The 16,826-nt window shown below is 37.1% G+C and overlaps 1 protein-coding gene across 2 annotated transcripts in view; it reads left to right on the top strand.

The window, feature by feature from the left end:
* Positions 1-16,826, top strand: part of NRDC (nardilysin convertase) — a 113,180-nt gene that overhangs the window by 27,891 nt on the left and 68,463 nt on the right. Inside the window, exons 2-6 of one of the 2 annotated variants that reach the window (XM_005678436.3) lie at positions 9,079-9,400; positions 12,157-12,290; positions 13,206-13,275; positions 13,432-13,513; positions 14,335-14,488. In XM_005678436.3, coding sequence (XP_005678493.2) covers positions 9,079-9,400; positions 12,157-12,290; positions 13,206-13,275; positions 13,432-13,513; positions 14,335-14,488 — 762 coding nt within the window. The remainder of the gene's footprint in view (positions 1-9,078; positions 9,401-12,156; positions 12,291-13,205; positions 13,276-13,431; positions 13,514-14,334; positions 14,489-16,826) is intronic. The other variant, XM_013962833.2, reaches the window with a different exon arrangement.

Raw genomic sequence — 16,826 nt, 5'->3', positions numbered from 1 at the left:
TTTGTCATCTACTACAAAAATACTGTACCCACTGAGATTCATAAGCAAGCATGTGAGAATACCCTGTTTGTATATATTTTTAAACTTATTTTTATTTGTTTTTGTTTTATGCTCTAATTGATTTGAAGGAACTCTTGTATTTTGTTACAGGCTTCCCTGGTGGCTCAGATGGTAAAGAATCTGCCTGCAATGCAGGAGACTTGGGTTCGATCCCTGGGTTGGAAAGATCCCCTGGAGAAGGGAATGGCAACTCACTCCAGTATTCTTGCCTGGGAAATCACATGTACAGAGGAGCCTGGTGGGCTACAGTGCATGGGGTCACAAAGGGTGTCTGACACGACTGAGGGACTGACTCTTCTTTTGTATATTGTTATTCTCTTCTCTGAGTATACAGTTTTCTGTTAGTTTATAATGTTTTATTTTAGAAGAATTTTAAGTTAGAATGTAGTGAAATCTCCCCTAATATAATAATTTTGTATCTTATTTAGCATAAATTTTCTTCATCCCAATATTATAACAATATTTTCTCATAATTACTTTTAAGATTTTTTTCTTTTGCTCTGTAAGCTATTGAATTTATATGTGTTAGGTGTAAGGTAGAAATGGCTATTTTATCTCCCTAAAGAATTACCTGTTGTTTCAAAATCATTTATTGAATCATAATAAACAGTGTTACAATAATATTATAAATAGTGCTCTGTTTCTAGAACCTGTTTTCTTAAATTGATCTGTCGGTATTCTTGTTCTAGTATACTGTTTAATTTTAATTGCTTTAAAAGATTATATTTCATAATTAGTAAGGCAGTTCCCATCATGTTTTCCCTTTTGAAACAGTTCTTGACATATTTTTTCTTGTCCATATGAATTTTAGAATCAGTATGCCAAGTTACCCAGGTAGTGCAGTGGTAAGAATCCGTATGCAATGCAGGAGGTACAAGAGATGTGGGTTCAATCCCTGGGTTGGGGATATGCCCTGGAGTAGGGAGTGGCAACCTGTTTCTGTATTCTTCTCTGGAAAATTCCGTGGACAGAAGAGCCTGTGGGGGGCTACAGTCCATGGAACTGCAAAGAGTCAGACACAACAGAGCATAGCACAGTCTCGACAGCTAGTTACACACACACACACACTCACAAATACACACTTATTGGGATTTTAAAATTGGAATTGCCTTGAATTTATAGGTTAATTTTGGGGGAAATTTATATCTTTGTAATACTTGATGTTCCCATTCCAGCTGCATGCTATGACTAGTCAAGTTTATTATCTTCTCATGTAAAGTTTTCTAGTTTTACTGTTGTTGGATGAGGAACAGATTGGCTTCTGGTGCCCTGTTACTTGGGCTCAATCCCTGCTAAACTTAGGCAAATAAAAATCCTTTTCTTGTGTGCTTTAGTTTCCTCATCCGTAAATTGGGAATAATAACTCATTAGGGTTATTATGAAGATTAAATGGATTAAGACTTATAAGTTAATATATAAAATGTGAGTGGTTATTGGATATATATTTATAGTTTCTTTTGCTTTTGTGAATAGGTTCTTTTACTTAAATCTCATTTTAATTGGTTAGCTTTGGTCTACAGGAAATTTGTGATTTTTTTTTTTTAATGGTTCTTGATTTTGGATGCTTTGCTGAACACTATTTTTACTCATTTTTGAAAAAATTCTGTTGCATTCTGTAGCTAATCATATACTTTTGCAGTGAATTGTTTTAGCTTTCAATATTTTGGCCTTGTAGTTCTTTCTTGTTTATTTATATTGTGGATTTGTTTTCATTTGCTAGGACTTCTAATACACTGTTGAATAGAAGTGATGATGAAGAGCATTTTGTCCATGACTGTCTTTAAATAGATTTGATATTTGATTTATAGAAGTTAATTCTCTCTTGAGTTTAACCCTTAGAAGTTAATTCAAGCTAAGGGTTGTATGTGTTTGTGTGTGTACTTAATTTGTTAAGGAGTGGGTTTTAGATTTTCATTAAATTATTTTTTATTATACAACAATAAGTGTATTATTATTACAAAAGATTGAAAAATATGTAGAAGTTATAGTGTAAAGCATGAAAGTTCTTGTATCTTGTTCTAATTTTGTTCTCTCTCCATATATATATATATATATTACTATTACATTTGGTTTGTGTCCTTCTAGTTCTTTTGCTACACCTTCATGTACATTTAGGGCTTCCTGACTTCCCTGGTGGCTCAGATGGTAAAAGCATCTGCCTACAATGTAGGAGACCCGGGTTTGATCCCTGAATTGGGAAGATCCCCTGGAGAAGGCAGTGGCAACCTACTCCAGTACTCTTGCCTGGAAAATCCCATGGACAGAGAAGCCTACAGTCCATGGGATTGCAAAAAGTCGAACACGACTGAGCAACCTCACTTGTACTTTCATAGCTCATTTGGTAAAGAATCCACCTGCAATGCTGGAAACCCTGGTTTGATTCCTGGGTCGGGAAGATCCCCTGGAGAAAGGAAAGGCTACCCACTCTAGTATTCTTGGGCTTCACTTATGGCTCAGCTGGTGAAGATCTCCCTGCAGTGCAGGAGACCTGGGTTCAATCCCTGGGTTGGGAAGATCCCCTGGAGAAGGGAAAGGCTACCCACTCCAGTATTCTGGCCTGGAGAACTCCATGGACTGTGTAGACCATGGGGTTGCAAAGAGTTGGACAAGACTGAGCGACTTTCACTCACTTCACTTATGTACATTTAATGTGTATTTGTGTGCATTTTTGTGTATGTGTGTACACATAGTTTTATTTATTTTATAGAACTACCTGATATTTTGTTTCACTTAGCACATTAAATACCTATTATATATCAGGCCGCCTTTGGGCATTGGCTTTCCTCTGCTTATTCAGCAGATGTTTCTTAAATGTTTCCTAAGTGCCAGGCAATGTCTTAGGTGCTGGAAATATAGCTATGAAGAAAAAGAAAAGCCTGTCCTCAGAACGAACTTTCTAAAGGTGCAGACAGAAAATTAAAAAACAAAACAAAACCAAAACCAGGAAAAAAGGATGATAAATCATATGAAAAAAAGTTAAAACAGGATAAAAGAGGATAGGGATTGTTGTTCAGTTGCTAAGTCCTGTCCGACTCTTTTTGACCCCATGAACTGTAGCTCGCCAGGCTTCCCTGTCTTTCACGCTCTCCCTGAGTTTGCTCTGATTCATGTCCATTGTGTTGATGATGCCATCTAACCATCTCATTCACTGTCGCCCCCTTCTCTTAGCCTGGATCTTTTCCAGCATTAGGACCTTTTCCAGTGAGTCAGTTCTTTGTATCAGCCGGCCAAAGTATTGAGCGTCAACTTCAGTATGAGTCCTTTCAATGAATATTCAGGGTTGATTGCCTTTCAGTTCAGTTCAGTTCAGTCGCTCAGTCGTCTCCGACTCTTTGTGACCCCATGAATCGCAGCACGCCAGGCCTCCCTGTCCATCACCAACTCCCGGAGTTCAGTCAGACTCGCGTCCATTGAGTCAGTGATGCCATCCAGCCATCTCATCCTCTATCATCCCCTACTTCTCCTGCCCCCAATCCCTCCAAGCATCAAAGTCTTTTCCAATGAGTCAACTCTTTGCATGAGGAGGCCAAAGTACTGGAGTTTCAGCTTTAGCATCATTCCTTCCAAAGAAATCGCAGGGTTGATCTCCTTCAGAATGGACTGGTTGGATCTCCTTGCAGTCCAAGGGACTCTCAAGAGTCTTCTCCAACACCGCAGTTCAAAAGTATCAATTCTTCGGCGCTCAGCCTTCTTCACAGTCCAACTCTCACATCCATACATGACCACAGGAAAAACCATAGCCTTGACTAGACAGACCTTAGTCGGCAAAGTAATGTCTCTGCTTTTGAATATGCTATCTAGGTTGGTCATAACTTTTCTTCCAAGGAGTAAGCGTCTTTTAATTTCATGGCTGAAGTCACCATCTGCAGTGATTTTGGAGCCCCAAAAAATAAAGTTGCTGAGTCGTGTCTGACTCTTTGCGACCCCATGAACACCAGGCTACTCCGTCCATGGGATTTTCTAGGCAAGAGTACTGGAGTGGGTTGCCATTTCCTTTTCCAGGGAACTTCCCAACCCAGGGATCGAACTCAGGTCTCCCACATTGTAGACAGACGCTTTTACCATCTGAGCCACCAGGGAAGTCCAAGGCAGAGGAACCAGAGATCAAATTGCCAACATCTGCTGGATCATGGAAAAAGCAAGAGAGTTCCAGAAAGACAACTATTTCTGCTTTATTGACTATGCCAAAGCCTTTGACTGTGTGGATCACAATAAACTGTGAAAAATTCTGAAAGAGATGGGAATACCAGACCACCTGACCTGCCTCTTGAGAAATCTGTATGCAGGTCAGGAAGCAACAGTTAGTACTAGACATGGAACAACAGACTGGTTCCAAAGAGGAAAAGGAGTACGTCAAGGCTGTATATTGTCACCCTGCTTGTTTAACTTCTATGCAGAGTACATCATGAGAAATGCTGGACTGGAAGAAACACAAGCTGGAATCAAGATTACTGGGAGAAATATCAATAACCTCAGATATGCAGATGACACCAGCCTTATGGCAGAAAGTGAAGAGGAACTAAAAAGGCTCTTGATGAAAGTAACAGAGGATAGCGAAAAAGTTGGCTTAAAGCTCAACATTCAGAAAACGAAGATCATGGCATCTGGTCCCATCACTTCATGGGAAATAGATGGGGAAACAGTAGAAACAGTGTCAGACTTTATTTTTTGGGGCTCCAAAATCACTGCAGATGGTGACTGCCGCCATGAAATTAAAAGAGGCTTACTCCTTGGAAGAAAAGTTATGACCAACCTAGAGAGCATATTCAAAAGCAGAGACATTGCTTTACCGACTAAGATCCATCTAGTCAAGGCTATGGTTTTTCCTGTGGTCATGTATGGATGTGAGAGTTGGACTGTGAAGAAGGCTGAGTGCCGAAGAATTGATGCATTTGAACTGTGTTGTTGGAGAAGACTCTTGAGAGTCCCTTGGACTGCAAGGAGATCCAACCAGTCCATTCTGAAAGGGATCAACCCTGGGATTTCTTTGGAAGGAATGATGCTAAAGCTGAAGCTCCAGTACTTTGGCCACCTCATGTGAAGAGTTGACTCATTGGAAAAGACTCTGATGCTGGGAGGGATTGGGGGCAGGAGGAGAAGGGGATGACCCAGGATGAGATGGCTGGATAGCATCACGGACTCAATGGACGTTCTCGTGAGTGAACTCCGGGAGATGGTGATGGACAGGGAGGCCTAGCGTGCTGCGATTCATGGGGTCGCAAAGAGTCGGATACGACTGAGCGACTGAACTGAACTGAACTGAAAAAATAAAGTCTGACACTGTTTCCACTGTTTCCCCATCTATTTGTATGAAGTGATGGGACCGAATGCCATGATCTTCGTTTTCTGAATGTTGAGCTTTAAGCCAACTTTTTCGCTATCCTCTGTTACTTTCATCAAGAGCCTTTTTAGTTCCTCTTCACTTTCTGCCATAAGGCTGGTGTCATCTGCATATCTGAGGTTATTGATATTTCTCCCGGCAAAATTGATTCCAGCTTGTGTTTCTTCCAGTCCAGCATTTCTCATGATGTACTCTGCATAGAAGTTAAATAAGCAGGGTGACAATATACAGCCTTGACGTACTCCTTTTCCTCTTTGGAACTAGTCTGTTGTTCCATGTCCAGTTCTAACTGTTGCTTCCTGACCTGCATACAGATTTCTCAAGAGGCAGGTCAGGTGGTCTGGTATTCCCATCTCTTTCAGAATTTTCCACAGTTTATTGTGATCCACACAGTCAAAGGCTTTGGCATAGTCAATAAAGCAGAAATAGATGTTTTTCTGGAACTCTCTTGCTTTTTCCATGATCCAGCGGATGTTGGCAATTTGACGTCTGGTTCCTCTGCCTTTTCTAAAACCAGCTTGAACATCAGGGAGTTCACGGTTCACGTATTGCTGAAGCCTGGCTTGGAGAATTTTGCGCATTACTTTACTAGCGTGTGAGATGAGTGCAATTGTTCGGTAGTTTGAACATTCTTTGGCATTGCCTTTCTTTGGGATTGGAATGAAAACTGACCTTTTCCAGTCCTGTGGCCACTGCTGAGTTTTCCAAATGTGCTGGCATATTGAGTGCAGCACTTTCACAGCATCATCTTTCAGGATTTGAAATAGCTCAACTGGAATTCCATCACCTCCACTAGCTTTGTTCGTAGTGATGCTTTCTAAGGCCCACTTGACTTAACATTGCAGGATGTCTGGCTCTAGATGAGTGATCACACCATCATGATTATCTGGATCGTGAAGATCTTTTGTACATTTCCTCTGTGTATTTTTGCCATCTCTTCTTAATATCTTCTGCTTCTGTTAGGTCCATACGATTTCTGTCCTATGGACTGATTGGATCTTATAGTCCAAGGGACTCTTTAGAGTCTTCTCCAACACCACAGTTTGAAAGCATCAATTTTTTGGCACTCAGACTTGTGGTCCACTTCTTGTATCCGTTCATGGCTGCTGGAAAAATCATCGTTTGACTATGCAGACCTTTTTCAGCAAAGTAATGTCTCTGCCTTTTAATACACTAAGTTTGTCTTTGCTTTTCTTCCAAGGAGTAAGTGTCTTAATTTCGTAGTTGCAGTCACCATCCACAGTGATTTTTGAGTACAAGAAAATAAAATCTGTCATGTTTCCGCTTTTCCCACATCTGTTTTCTGTGAAGTGATGGGACCTGATGCCATGACCTTCGTTTTTTGAATGTTGAGCTTTAAGCCAGCTCTTTCACTCTTCTCTTTCACCCTCATCAAGAGGCTCCATAGTTCCTCTTTGCTTTCTGCCGTGAAAGTGGTGTCTGAGGTTATTTCTCCCAGCAGTCTTAATTCCAGCTTGTGAGTCATCCAACCCAGCATTTTGCACGGTATACTCTGCATATAAGTTAAGTAAAAAAGTGATAATATACAGCCTTGTACTCCTTTCCCAGTTTTGAACTAGTCTGTTTTCCTGTGTAAGGTTCTAACTATTGCTTTTTGTCCTGCATCCAGATTTCTCAAGAGACAGGCAAAGTGATCTGGTATTCCATTTTCCAGTTTGTTGTGATCCACACAGTCAAAGGCTTGATCCACACAGTCAAAGGCTTTAGTGTAGACAGTGAAGCAGATGTTTTTCTGGAATTTCCTTCCTTGCTTTTTCTATGATCCAGTGGATGTTGGCAGTTTGATCATTGGTTCCTCTGCCCCTTCTAAATCCAGCTTGTACATCTGGAAGTTCTTGGTTCACATACTGTTGAATCCTAGCTTGAAGGATTTTGAGCATTACCTTGCTAGCATGTGAGATGCATGCAGTTGTGCGATAGTTTGAACATTCCTTGGCATTGCTTTTCTTTGGGATTGGAATGAAAACTGACCCTTTCTAGTCCTGTGGCCACTGCTGAGTTTTTCACATTTGCTGGCATATTGAGTTCAGCTCTTTAACAGCATCATCTTTCAGGATTTGAAATAGCTCAACTGGAATTCCACCACCTCCACTAGCTTTGTTTGTAGTGATGCTTCCTAAGTCCCACTTGACTTTGCACTCCAGGTTGTCTGGCTCTAGGTGAATGATCACACCATTGTGGTTATCTGGGTCATGAAGATCTTTTTTGTACAGTTCTTCTGTGTATTCTTGCCACCTCCTCTTAATCTTTTCTGCTTCTGTTAGGTCCATACCTTTCTGTTTTTATTTTGCCCATCTTTGCATGAATGTTCTCTTGGTATTTCTGATCTTCTTGAAGAGATAGATCTCTAATCTTTCCCATTCTGTTGTTTTCCGCTGTTTCTTTGTATTGATCACTGAGGAAGGCTTTATCTCTTCTTGTTATTCCTTGAAACTCTGCATTCAGATTTTTTTTTCCTCCTTTGTCTTTAGCTTCTCTTCTTTTCTCAGCTATTTGTAAGGCCTCCTCAGACAACCATTTTGCCTTTTTTCATTTCTGTTTCTTGGGGATGGTGTTCATCACTGCCTCCTGTACAGTGTCACGAACCTCCATCCATAGTTCTTCAGGCCCTCTATCAGATCTAATCCCTTGAATCTATTTGTCACTTTCACTGTATAATCATAAGGGATTTGATTTAGGTCATACCTGAATGGTCTAGTGGTTTTCCCTACTTTCTTCAATTTAAGTCTGAATCTGGGAGTAAGGAGTTCGTGATCTGAGCCGCAGTCAGTCCTCAGTCTTGTTTTTGCTGATTATATAGAGCTTCTCCATCTTTGGCTACAGAGTATAATCAGTCTGATTTCAGTGTTGACCATATGGTGATATCCATGTGTAGAGTCTTCTCTTGTGTTGTTGGAAGAAGGTGTTCTCTTGGCAAAACGCTGTTAGCCTTTGCCCTGCTTCATTTTGTGCTCCAAGGTCAAATTTACCTGTTATTCCAGGTATCTCTTGCCTTCCTACTTTTGCATTCCTGTCCCCTATAATGAAAAGGACATTGTTTTGGGGTGTTAATTCTAGAAGATCTTGTACGTCTTCATAGAACCATTCAACTTCAGCTTCTTCAGCATTACTGCTTGGGGCATAGATTTGGATTACTGTGATATTGAATGGTTTGCTTTGGAAATGAACAGAGATCATTCTGTCATTTTTGAGATTGCACCCAAATACTGCATTTTGGGCTCTTTGTTGACATGAGGGTTACTCTATTTCTCCTAAGAGATTCTTGCCCACAGTAGTAGATATAATGGTCATCTGAGTTAAATTCACCCATTCCAGTCCATTTTAGTTCGCTGATTCCTAAAATGTTGATGTTCATCCTTGCCATGTCCTGTTTGACCACTTCCAATTTACCTTGATTCACAGACCTAACATTCCAGGTTCCTATGCAATATTGCTCTTTACAGCATCGAACTTGACTTCCATCACCAGTCACATCCACAACTGGGCATTGTTTTTACTTTGGCTGTGTCTCGTCTTTCTTTCTGGAGTTATTTCTCCAGTGTTCTCCAGTAGCATATTGGAGTACCAACCTGGGGAGTTCATCTTTCAGTGTCATAGTATAATGAATAGCTGACTTGAATGTTTTGTGATTTTTTTTTTCAATTTTTATTTTTTAGGTACATCAAATTACGCAATGGCTTGCAGGCACTTTTGATTTCAGACCTAAGTAATATGGAAGGTAAAATGGGTGATGCAACAGATGATGAAGAGGATGAAGAGGAGGAAGAAGAAGAGGATGATGATGATGACGATGACGATGATGATGATGATGAAGATTCTGGAGCAGAAATAGAAGATGATGATGAAGAAGGTTTTGATGATGAAGATGAGTTTGATGATGATGATGATGAACATGATGATGATCTTGACACTGAGGATAATGAGTTGGAAGAATTAGAAGAGAGGGCAGAAGCTAGAAAGAAAACCACTGAAAAACAGGTGTGAGTCATGTCTGTTACATCTTTTTCTAATTTGAGAATTCTTTGTGATAAGTTTCAAACTTATGTTTTGTCTCTTACTGGCAAATAGGAAGTATATATCTGTTGATCTTCAGTAAAGGAATATTTATTCTATGTAAAGATTACATTTAAAAACATATTTTCCTCTAGGAACTTCCTTGGTGGTTCAGTGGTTAGCAGTGGTTAAGACTCTCTGTTTCAACTGCTGGGAGCCTGGGTTTGATTCCCTGGTTGGGGAATTAAGATCCTTCATGCCAGATGGTGTGGCCAAAAAATTTAAGGAAAAAAAGCTTCTTTTTGCTCTATTATAAAAGTGACAAATGCTCATTATAGAAGCTAATGGAAAATAAAAACAAAAATATAAAAGTTACCCATAACCATAACTCTCAGAGATAATCACTGGGAGTATTTGATGACATGTTTTAAAAACAAATGCCTGGAGCTGTGAATCTGTAAAGTTCTTAGCCTGGGATAGAGGAATAACAGAATGTATTATCCTTGGAGAGACTGGAAAAAGCATAAGAGAACAAGTGTCGTGTAGAATTCTTACATAGGCCTGTGTTTCTGAGAATCCTCATGGGCAATTTCTATGTAAGTAACTGAATGTGGTTTGTATTTTTATGGGGAAGCATCAGTGGTCCAAATAATTAATAAGTAAACTGGAAGAATTAAAATAGAAATGGGGAGTTGAGCTTAGTTAGTGAAACATATTAATAACAGTAGGTGAATAGATAAGTACTGGTTGATAGAAATAATGTTTCTCTCTGGATATTTTTTGAAGAATGCTTCCATTTTGAAGTAGAAAATACCTATATTGGAGTATAATATTCTGGAGCCATTATAGTGGAATTGGCTAGCAAATTGTTAAAACTAGTATCTTAAATATTGGTAATATTTTCAACATGGTACTATTCTCAAAAAAATGAATTAAAGTTCAGATTATTAACACTAAAATCTAAAATATCACATGTATAACACTATAAAATCAGCCCTCAAAATGTGACAGTTTGAAATGTTAGTAGTAGGTATGTCTTAGATAAATTGATAGGTACTCTTCCTGGAAAAAAATTTTTTTTTAAAGAAGATTGTGCCAGTTGTTTCACTTAGGTGTTGGAGGGGTTGAGTCATGTTTAAAGAAGCTATTCCCTCTTGCTATTCAGATTATAACTGATGCCTGTTTTGGTAGAGCAAGATAGGCCAAGTGATTTTAGCTTAGAAGGCTTTGGGGGTAAAACCCAAAACACCAGGAAGGCTGTTGTCTTTATAGTCTATATAGTCTATACTAAAGTCTTTGTAAATAAATCAGGAGTTAATCAACTTCACTTTTAATTTAAAATAGATCTTATAATTCCAAATAGAGAAATAATAGAAGGGAAGAAATAAGTCAAGTGGGAAGAACAGTGATAGTTAGGAAACCTGAATTCTGAGATCGTCATTATCTTTACAAATGATCTTAGACTTTTTCATTTTCTCATTTTTCCCCCTCATTTCTAAAACAAGAGAATTAGGTTACATAAATTTTGAAGTCCATTTTAGCTCCAGACTTACTGTGTTATAACTTCATAACTGAATATTTCTGGTTTATAAACTTCTTCCTGTATCTCTATTAATAGCTTTTCCTATATTTGGACTTCTTCATACCCTCTATCAACTGATAAGCAAAACTCTAGGATTAAGTTAAAAATTTTTTTGACAGCCAATTTTATTGTCAAGATATAATAAAATATTTTAGATTTATATAGCAATTATGAACCTGTTTGACAAAAGAAGATGTGCATCCAGTATTTTGGGTACCCCTTTTTATTTTGCTTGAGCTTCCCTAGTGGCTCAGAGGGTAAAGTGTCCTCTTGCAATGCGGGAGACCTGGGTTCGATCCCTGGATCGGGAAGATCCCCTGGAGAAGGAAATGGCAACCCACTCCAGTACTCTTGCCTGGAAAATCCCATGGACAGAGAAGCCTGGTAGGCTGCAGTCCATGGGGTCGCAAAGAGTCGGACATGACTGAGCGACTTCACTTCACTTTTATTTTGCTTATTACATACATCAAACTCTAAATGTTACCTTGTCTAGAAGCAGCAGGGTCAGATTCTAGTATCATTTAAAAAATGGCTTAGATGCTGCCTGTCTTTTCTGAGATCTTGGTATGATATATTCCCTCATAAGATACTGATGGCTGATTTTCTGGATTTTAGAAAGGAATGGAGGAGGTTAGTGCAGTTTGAAGATGAGATCAAATTGTTTTATGCTGTGGGTACACTAGTGAAAGGAAAGATCCCATGATTGTAGTCATGGAAAATTATTTATATTCACTGAATGAATAAATGCCTACAAAAGGTAAATAAAGTAGGTAGTCTAGATAAGAGGTGGCTTAAGAGTAGTATAGGATTTTGCAGTGGTTTTATGATTTTTTTATTTGAAAAATGTGAACTGTGTTTAAGATGAATATGTGAATTTGTAAGGATAGTAGAAGAAAATTATTTGAGGTTTTTGGAAAACATTTACCTAATTCGGAAGTTGGCTACTCTTTTAATCATCATTTTTAACCCCCTCCACTTTCTTCCTCCCAGAGGAAAGTTGTTCTTGATCTTAAAGTTTTGATAAATTAACAAGATTGGAATTTAAGTATGATATATGCTGAATTATGATTTGTTCAAGGCTTTCTTAAATCTCAAGTATGAATGTCTCAAATATGAATTTTTTGGATAGATAATTCTCAAGTATAAATTTCTTTTCTAGCAATTGCAGAGCCTGTTTTTGCTGTGGTCAAAGCTGACTGATAAACTGTGGTTTAAGTCAACTTATACAAAAATATCTTCAACCCTGCTGTTCAAGACAAGAAAGCTTAATGGGGTAGTTGGAGCTGAAAGCAGGTTAGGCATCTATTAAACACATCACAGAACCCATTAGACTGTGCTTTGAAGAAGTGGATATTCCCTCATGTTTTAACTAAGTTTATGTGTCTACGTCTTAAATAAGGGATTTATGAGTATCAAGTGAGGCTGTTTGGTTCTTCCAAAAATGTACACCCCCGCCCCCCCGCCAACACATGGTTAGACTTTATACCACGTGTACACTATTTTTTTTTTAAAGCCTTCTAAGAGGATAACCATTTATCAGAATAGTCTGTGTCATCAAATGTGTTAGCCCTTTAAAATTGACGTATGTAAAATTCGGGAAAGTTAAATTTCACCTTTCTATCCTTTAGGATTCAAATTGACTATTTTTCTCTACTTTTTTGTGTCTTTTAACTTACTTTGATATAATGGTTGCCCTGATGATTTTAAATGCAGAATTTGGCATACCTCCTGACCATCTATTTTGTTGCAAATTGATTTTCCCAAAGTACTTGGAAAATGTCAACCAATAAGTAATGTATTTTTTATACCTTAAAGAAGAAGTGAAGAACTAAAAAGCCTCTTTAAAGTTTAGTTCTGTAGTTCTTTAATGGCTTAAATTTTTTTAATAACCATTAATTTATTATCTTTGTTAGATGTGTTCCTGAGTTGTTATTTTATGCCCTGTTTTAATAAAAACAATATTTTCTGAGTGACATATTGAGAAGTTTCCATCTAGTAACTTAAATTAACGAACACAGAGTCTTTAATTGTTTAGCCGTCTTTAGAGAAAATCTCCTCAGGTATATTACTTCTGCAGATTTCTGAAATCTGGTTAATCAGGAAACAAACTTGGTTCAGAACTTTGAAATGCTGACACAAAATGATACTTGGGTGGGCTGGCCAGTCCCCCTTGGCTTTTTTCCTGTCTGTTTCTCCTTTTTCCCTTAGGTCTGCACCTGTTCAGCATTTTGCAGGATGGCAAGAGGAGGAGCAGCAGGGTGAAACTGACACAGTTCTGGTGAGTTTCACTTTGCTGCTCCTCCAGATTCTCAGGGAAAGAATTCTGTTACTTTCTATTGGATAAGGTCCATCTCCAAGTGAATCCTTAAAACGAGATGACATCATTATTCCTGTAGGATTGACTCACTATTTTTATGTGTTCTACTTACTCCAGTCTGCAGCGGCTCTTTGTGTTGGAGTTGGGAGTTTTGCTGATCCAGATGACCTGCCCGGGCTGGCACACTTTTTGGAGCACAGTAAGATCTTTGTAAAATATCATTCCCGGGTGTGTTTTTTCTTCCAAATTTGTAAGAATTGATTTCACAGATAATAACTGGTTTGATAGGATTGTGATAATGTTTAATAAGAGAAAAACTAAGAAAAAAATCTTAGTGAATATCATAGGGGAAAGACTTAATTTTAATCTTGAGTGTACTTGTTTTGAGGATTAGAGTGAAACTGCTTAGGAAGCTATTTTAAAATGTAAGTCTTATTATTCAGGTACAGTAAGGCCAACCAATGAGGAGGAAATTGCTAATCTTTAGGAGTTTAGACTGTCATCTTGGGAGGGGCAGTTCCTTCCGGGACTGGCAAGGCCTTAAGATGTCAAAGAATTAGAAATACAAAAAATAAAATGGCACGAATAATATCAAAGCAAAACAGTAAATCTTCAGTGTAATTATTAATGTACCCAAGTAAAACCTTTGTGAATGCTATCCAGTTATGAACTCTTGAATTACTACTTCTTTGTATGCTAGTTTTCTAAGCTACTCAAGGGTGAATTTCTTACCTTATGAGTTTTTATAGTAGAAATTAATTTGCATATATGTCAGTTTACATTTTAACCTTTTCAAATAAATTATATATTTCATTAAAAATATTTAGTTTTTTAATTTAAAAGTAATATATGAGCATTATAGAAAGTTAAAAAAACAGAAGTTCTATGAAGAAAATAAGTATTATCCAGATGTAATCACTGTTGGCATATTTTCTACCAGTTTTTTTGAAATTTCATACTTGTTAATAAAAGCATTGTCTGTATCTTTGTGTTCTGTGACTCTGTATTCTTTTCACTTAGTGGTATTCATGGGTAGCTTGAAATATCCAGATGAAAATGGATTTGATGCCTTCCTGAAGAAACATGGGGGCAGTGATAATGCTTCAACTGATTGTGAACGTACAGTCTTTCAGTTTGATGTCCAGAGGAAGTACTTCAAAGAAGCCCTGGACAGGTAACTAACCCAAAATATATTTTTATTTTGATTGTCTGGTGCCATCTTATAACTGGCAATGTTGGGCATTGTTCTGTGGTATTTCTTTTCCAGCAGTACTCTAATTCTGTAGGATTATCAACAATATTTATTTGGAGAAAAGAGCAAATTGTAAATATACCTTGGCTCTTATTCTGTAATACTTAGTCTTTGTATTAAAGATTAAACTGAAACCATTTAAACATCTTTTGAATTTAGTAAATAAAAAATATGGAAAACAGAAGGGAAAAGAGGTAAAATTGCTCTCAATATCATAATCTAGAGATAACCATGATTGATATTTTGGAATGTAGCCATCTATATTCCAAATATATATGGGATCAGCTTATTCATATCTTTTCATATTTTAAAAACAAGGTGTATCACATTTGTATACAGTCTTATAATTTACAAAACATTAAGTAATTGTGTATCTGTTTAACCATTCACATATTGTTAGACAGTTGAATTATTTTTAGTTTTCTGGTACTGTGATGCTGTAGTGAATATTTTAGTCTTTGTGTACATCCTTAATCATTTCCTTTTGCTAAATTCTAAGTGAAATTTCTGAGTGTATTTGCATGAATCTTTTAAAAACTTTTTTAAAAAGAGCTTTTGATACTCAAAATTATCTTCTCAAAAGTTTGTCAGGGCATTAATGAAGCTTTGATATAGCAAGGTTGTAAGGCAAAGCATACAGTAGTAAAAAGAAGTCACTTCATACCAAAATTTAGATAAATATAAGATTGAAATACTAAGAAAAAAAGAAATAATCGAGTTTGACCAGTATAATGTAAGGTCTGATGGTGGTTTTTGGTCCATTTTTTGTTGGTTATCTCTAGTATCAAGAATTTGGCAGATACCTACTTGAGATGTCTTGAATGAATTAATACAGATTTTTTAATATAAAAAAATGCCATAAAATCAAAACACAAATGACAAAAAAAAATTCTCAAAACATGACAGTGGTTAAGTTTTCTTAAATTGTCTCATCCCTTAAGAATTAATTTGACCCTGAGAAAACTTTTGGGTAAGTTCCTGTAAGTTGAAAGCATATGCCATTATTTTCAAGGAAATAAATATTTGTCTGTTCTTGAACCCCCAAGTTAACAGCTTTTCCACTAAAACAATGCCAAAATTCCATTAAAATTGACATAATTACTTTGATGACAGTGTTTATAATAGGATACAACATAGTTTTTTTCTTCTTTAATCTGAAATTTGACTGTCTACTTTGTATTCAGTGAAATAGTTTATAGCTCTTTTTAATCGCATACTTAAGGATATGCTCACAGTACATATATTTGATACCAGTGTTTATCTATATAAACATTTAATTTCAAAATAACAAAAGAATAGAGACAAAAGAAGTTAATCAAACAGTGCAAATGAGGCCCAAATTTATCTTTTTTATAAACTTAGAAAATCAGGAATACTCTTTAGGGTGACTGCATGTTTGCTTTGACTTCAAAGTTTTCAACTCCCCAAGTTTTACATCATGTTAAGAAAACTTAAGCAGTAGACAGATTGAATACTCATGAATAAACACATTTCACTGGAAAAAAAGAATAGGCAAAGGATGTGTTGAAAAAATTACAGCCACCTCAGAGATGATGAAATTTGATATAAAGTCTAGTTAAAGAACTTGTTTCATTTCTTCTTAAGAAATTCTGTACATTTTTAATCTAAGAAATACTTCAGGAAATCCAAAGATATTTGCACATTTATTACAGGTTATTTCTACTTAAAAAACTCAGAATTAATAAGAAGAATGCTACTGCCTAATAGGAGAAATTATTAAGAATATCAGGCCAAGAATTTGTGCCATAAATGGTAGACGTGGTAGAGCATTAAGCATTGCATATTCTATAATAAATATGATAATTATTATACTTCTGCAGTTAATATGACTTCTCTGGTGGCTCAGATGGTAAAGCATCTGCCTGTAATGTGGGAGACCCGGGTTTAATCCCTGGGTTAGGAAGATCTCCCGGAGAAGGAACTGGCAACCCACTCCAGTATTCTTGCCTGGAAATCCCATGGATGGAGGAGCCTGGTAGGCTACGTCGATGGGGTCACAAAAGAGTCGGACACGACTGAGTGACTTCACTTTCACTTTTTCACAGTTAATATGAAATAAAAAGTCTTTGGATAATTTGTGAAAGACTCTTACATAGCATGGATTAAGTTTGTTTATTTTTTAATAGGTCAGTAAAATCCAGTTTCCTCATAGGTCATATTGTTCCGTATCTTGAATCATTTAAGTAAAAAGTTGAGGAAATAGCTGAATTTTTACTTTATTAAGTAAATGAGAATGGAA

Source organism: Capra hircus, chromosome 3, assembly GCF_001704415.2.
Source record: "Capra hircus breed San Clemente chromosome 3, ASM170441v1, whole genome shotgun sequence".
NCBI lineage: Eukaryota > Metazoa > Chordata > Mammalia > Artiodactyla > Bovidae > Capra > Capra hircus.
Note: the sequence above shows the minus strand (reverse complement) of the source record. Positions and strands in the feature narration are given on the sequence as shown.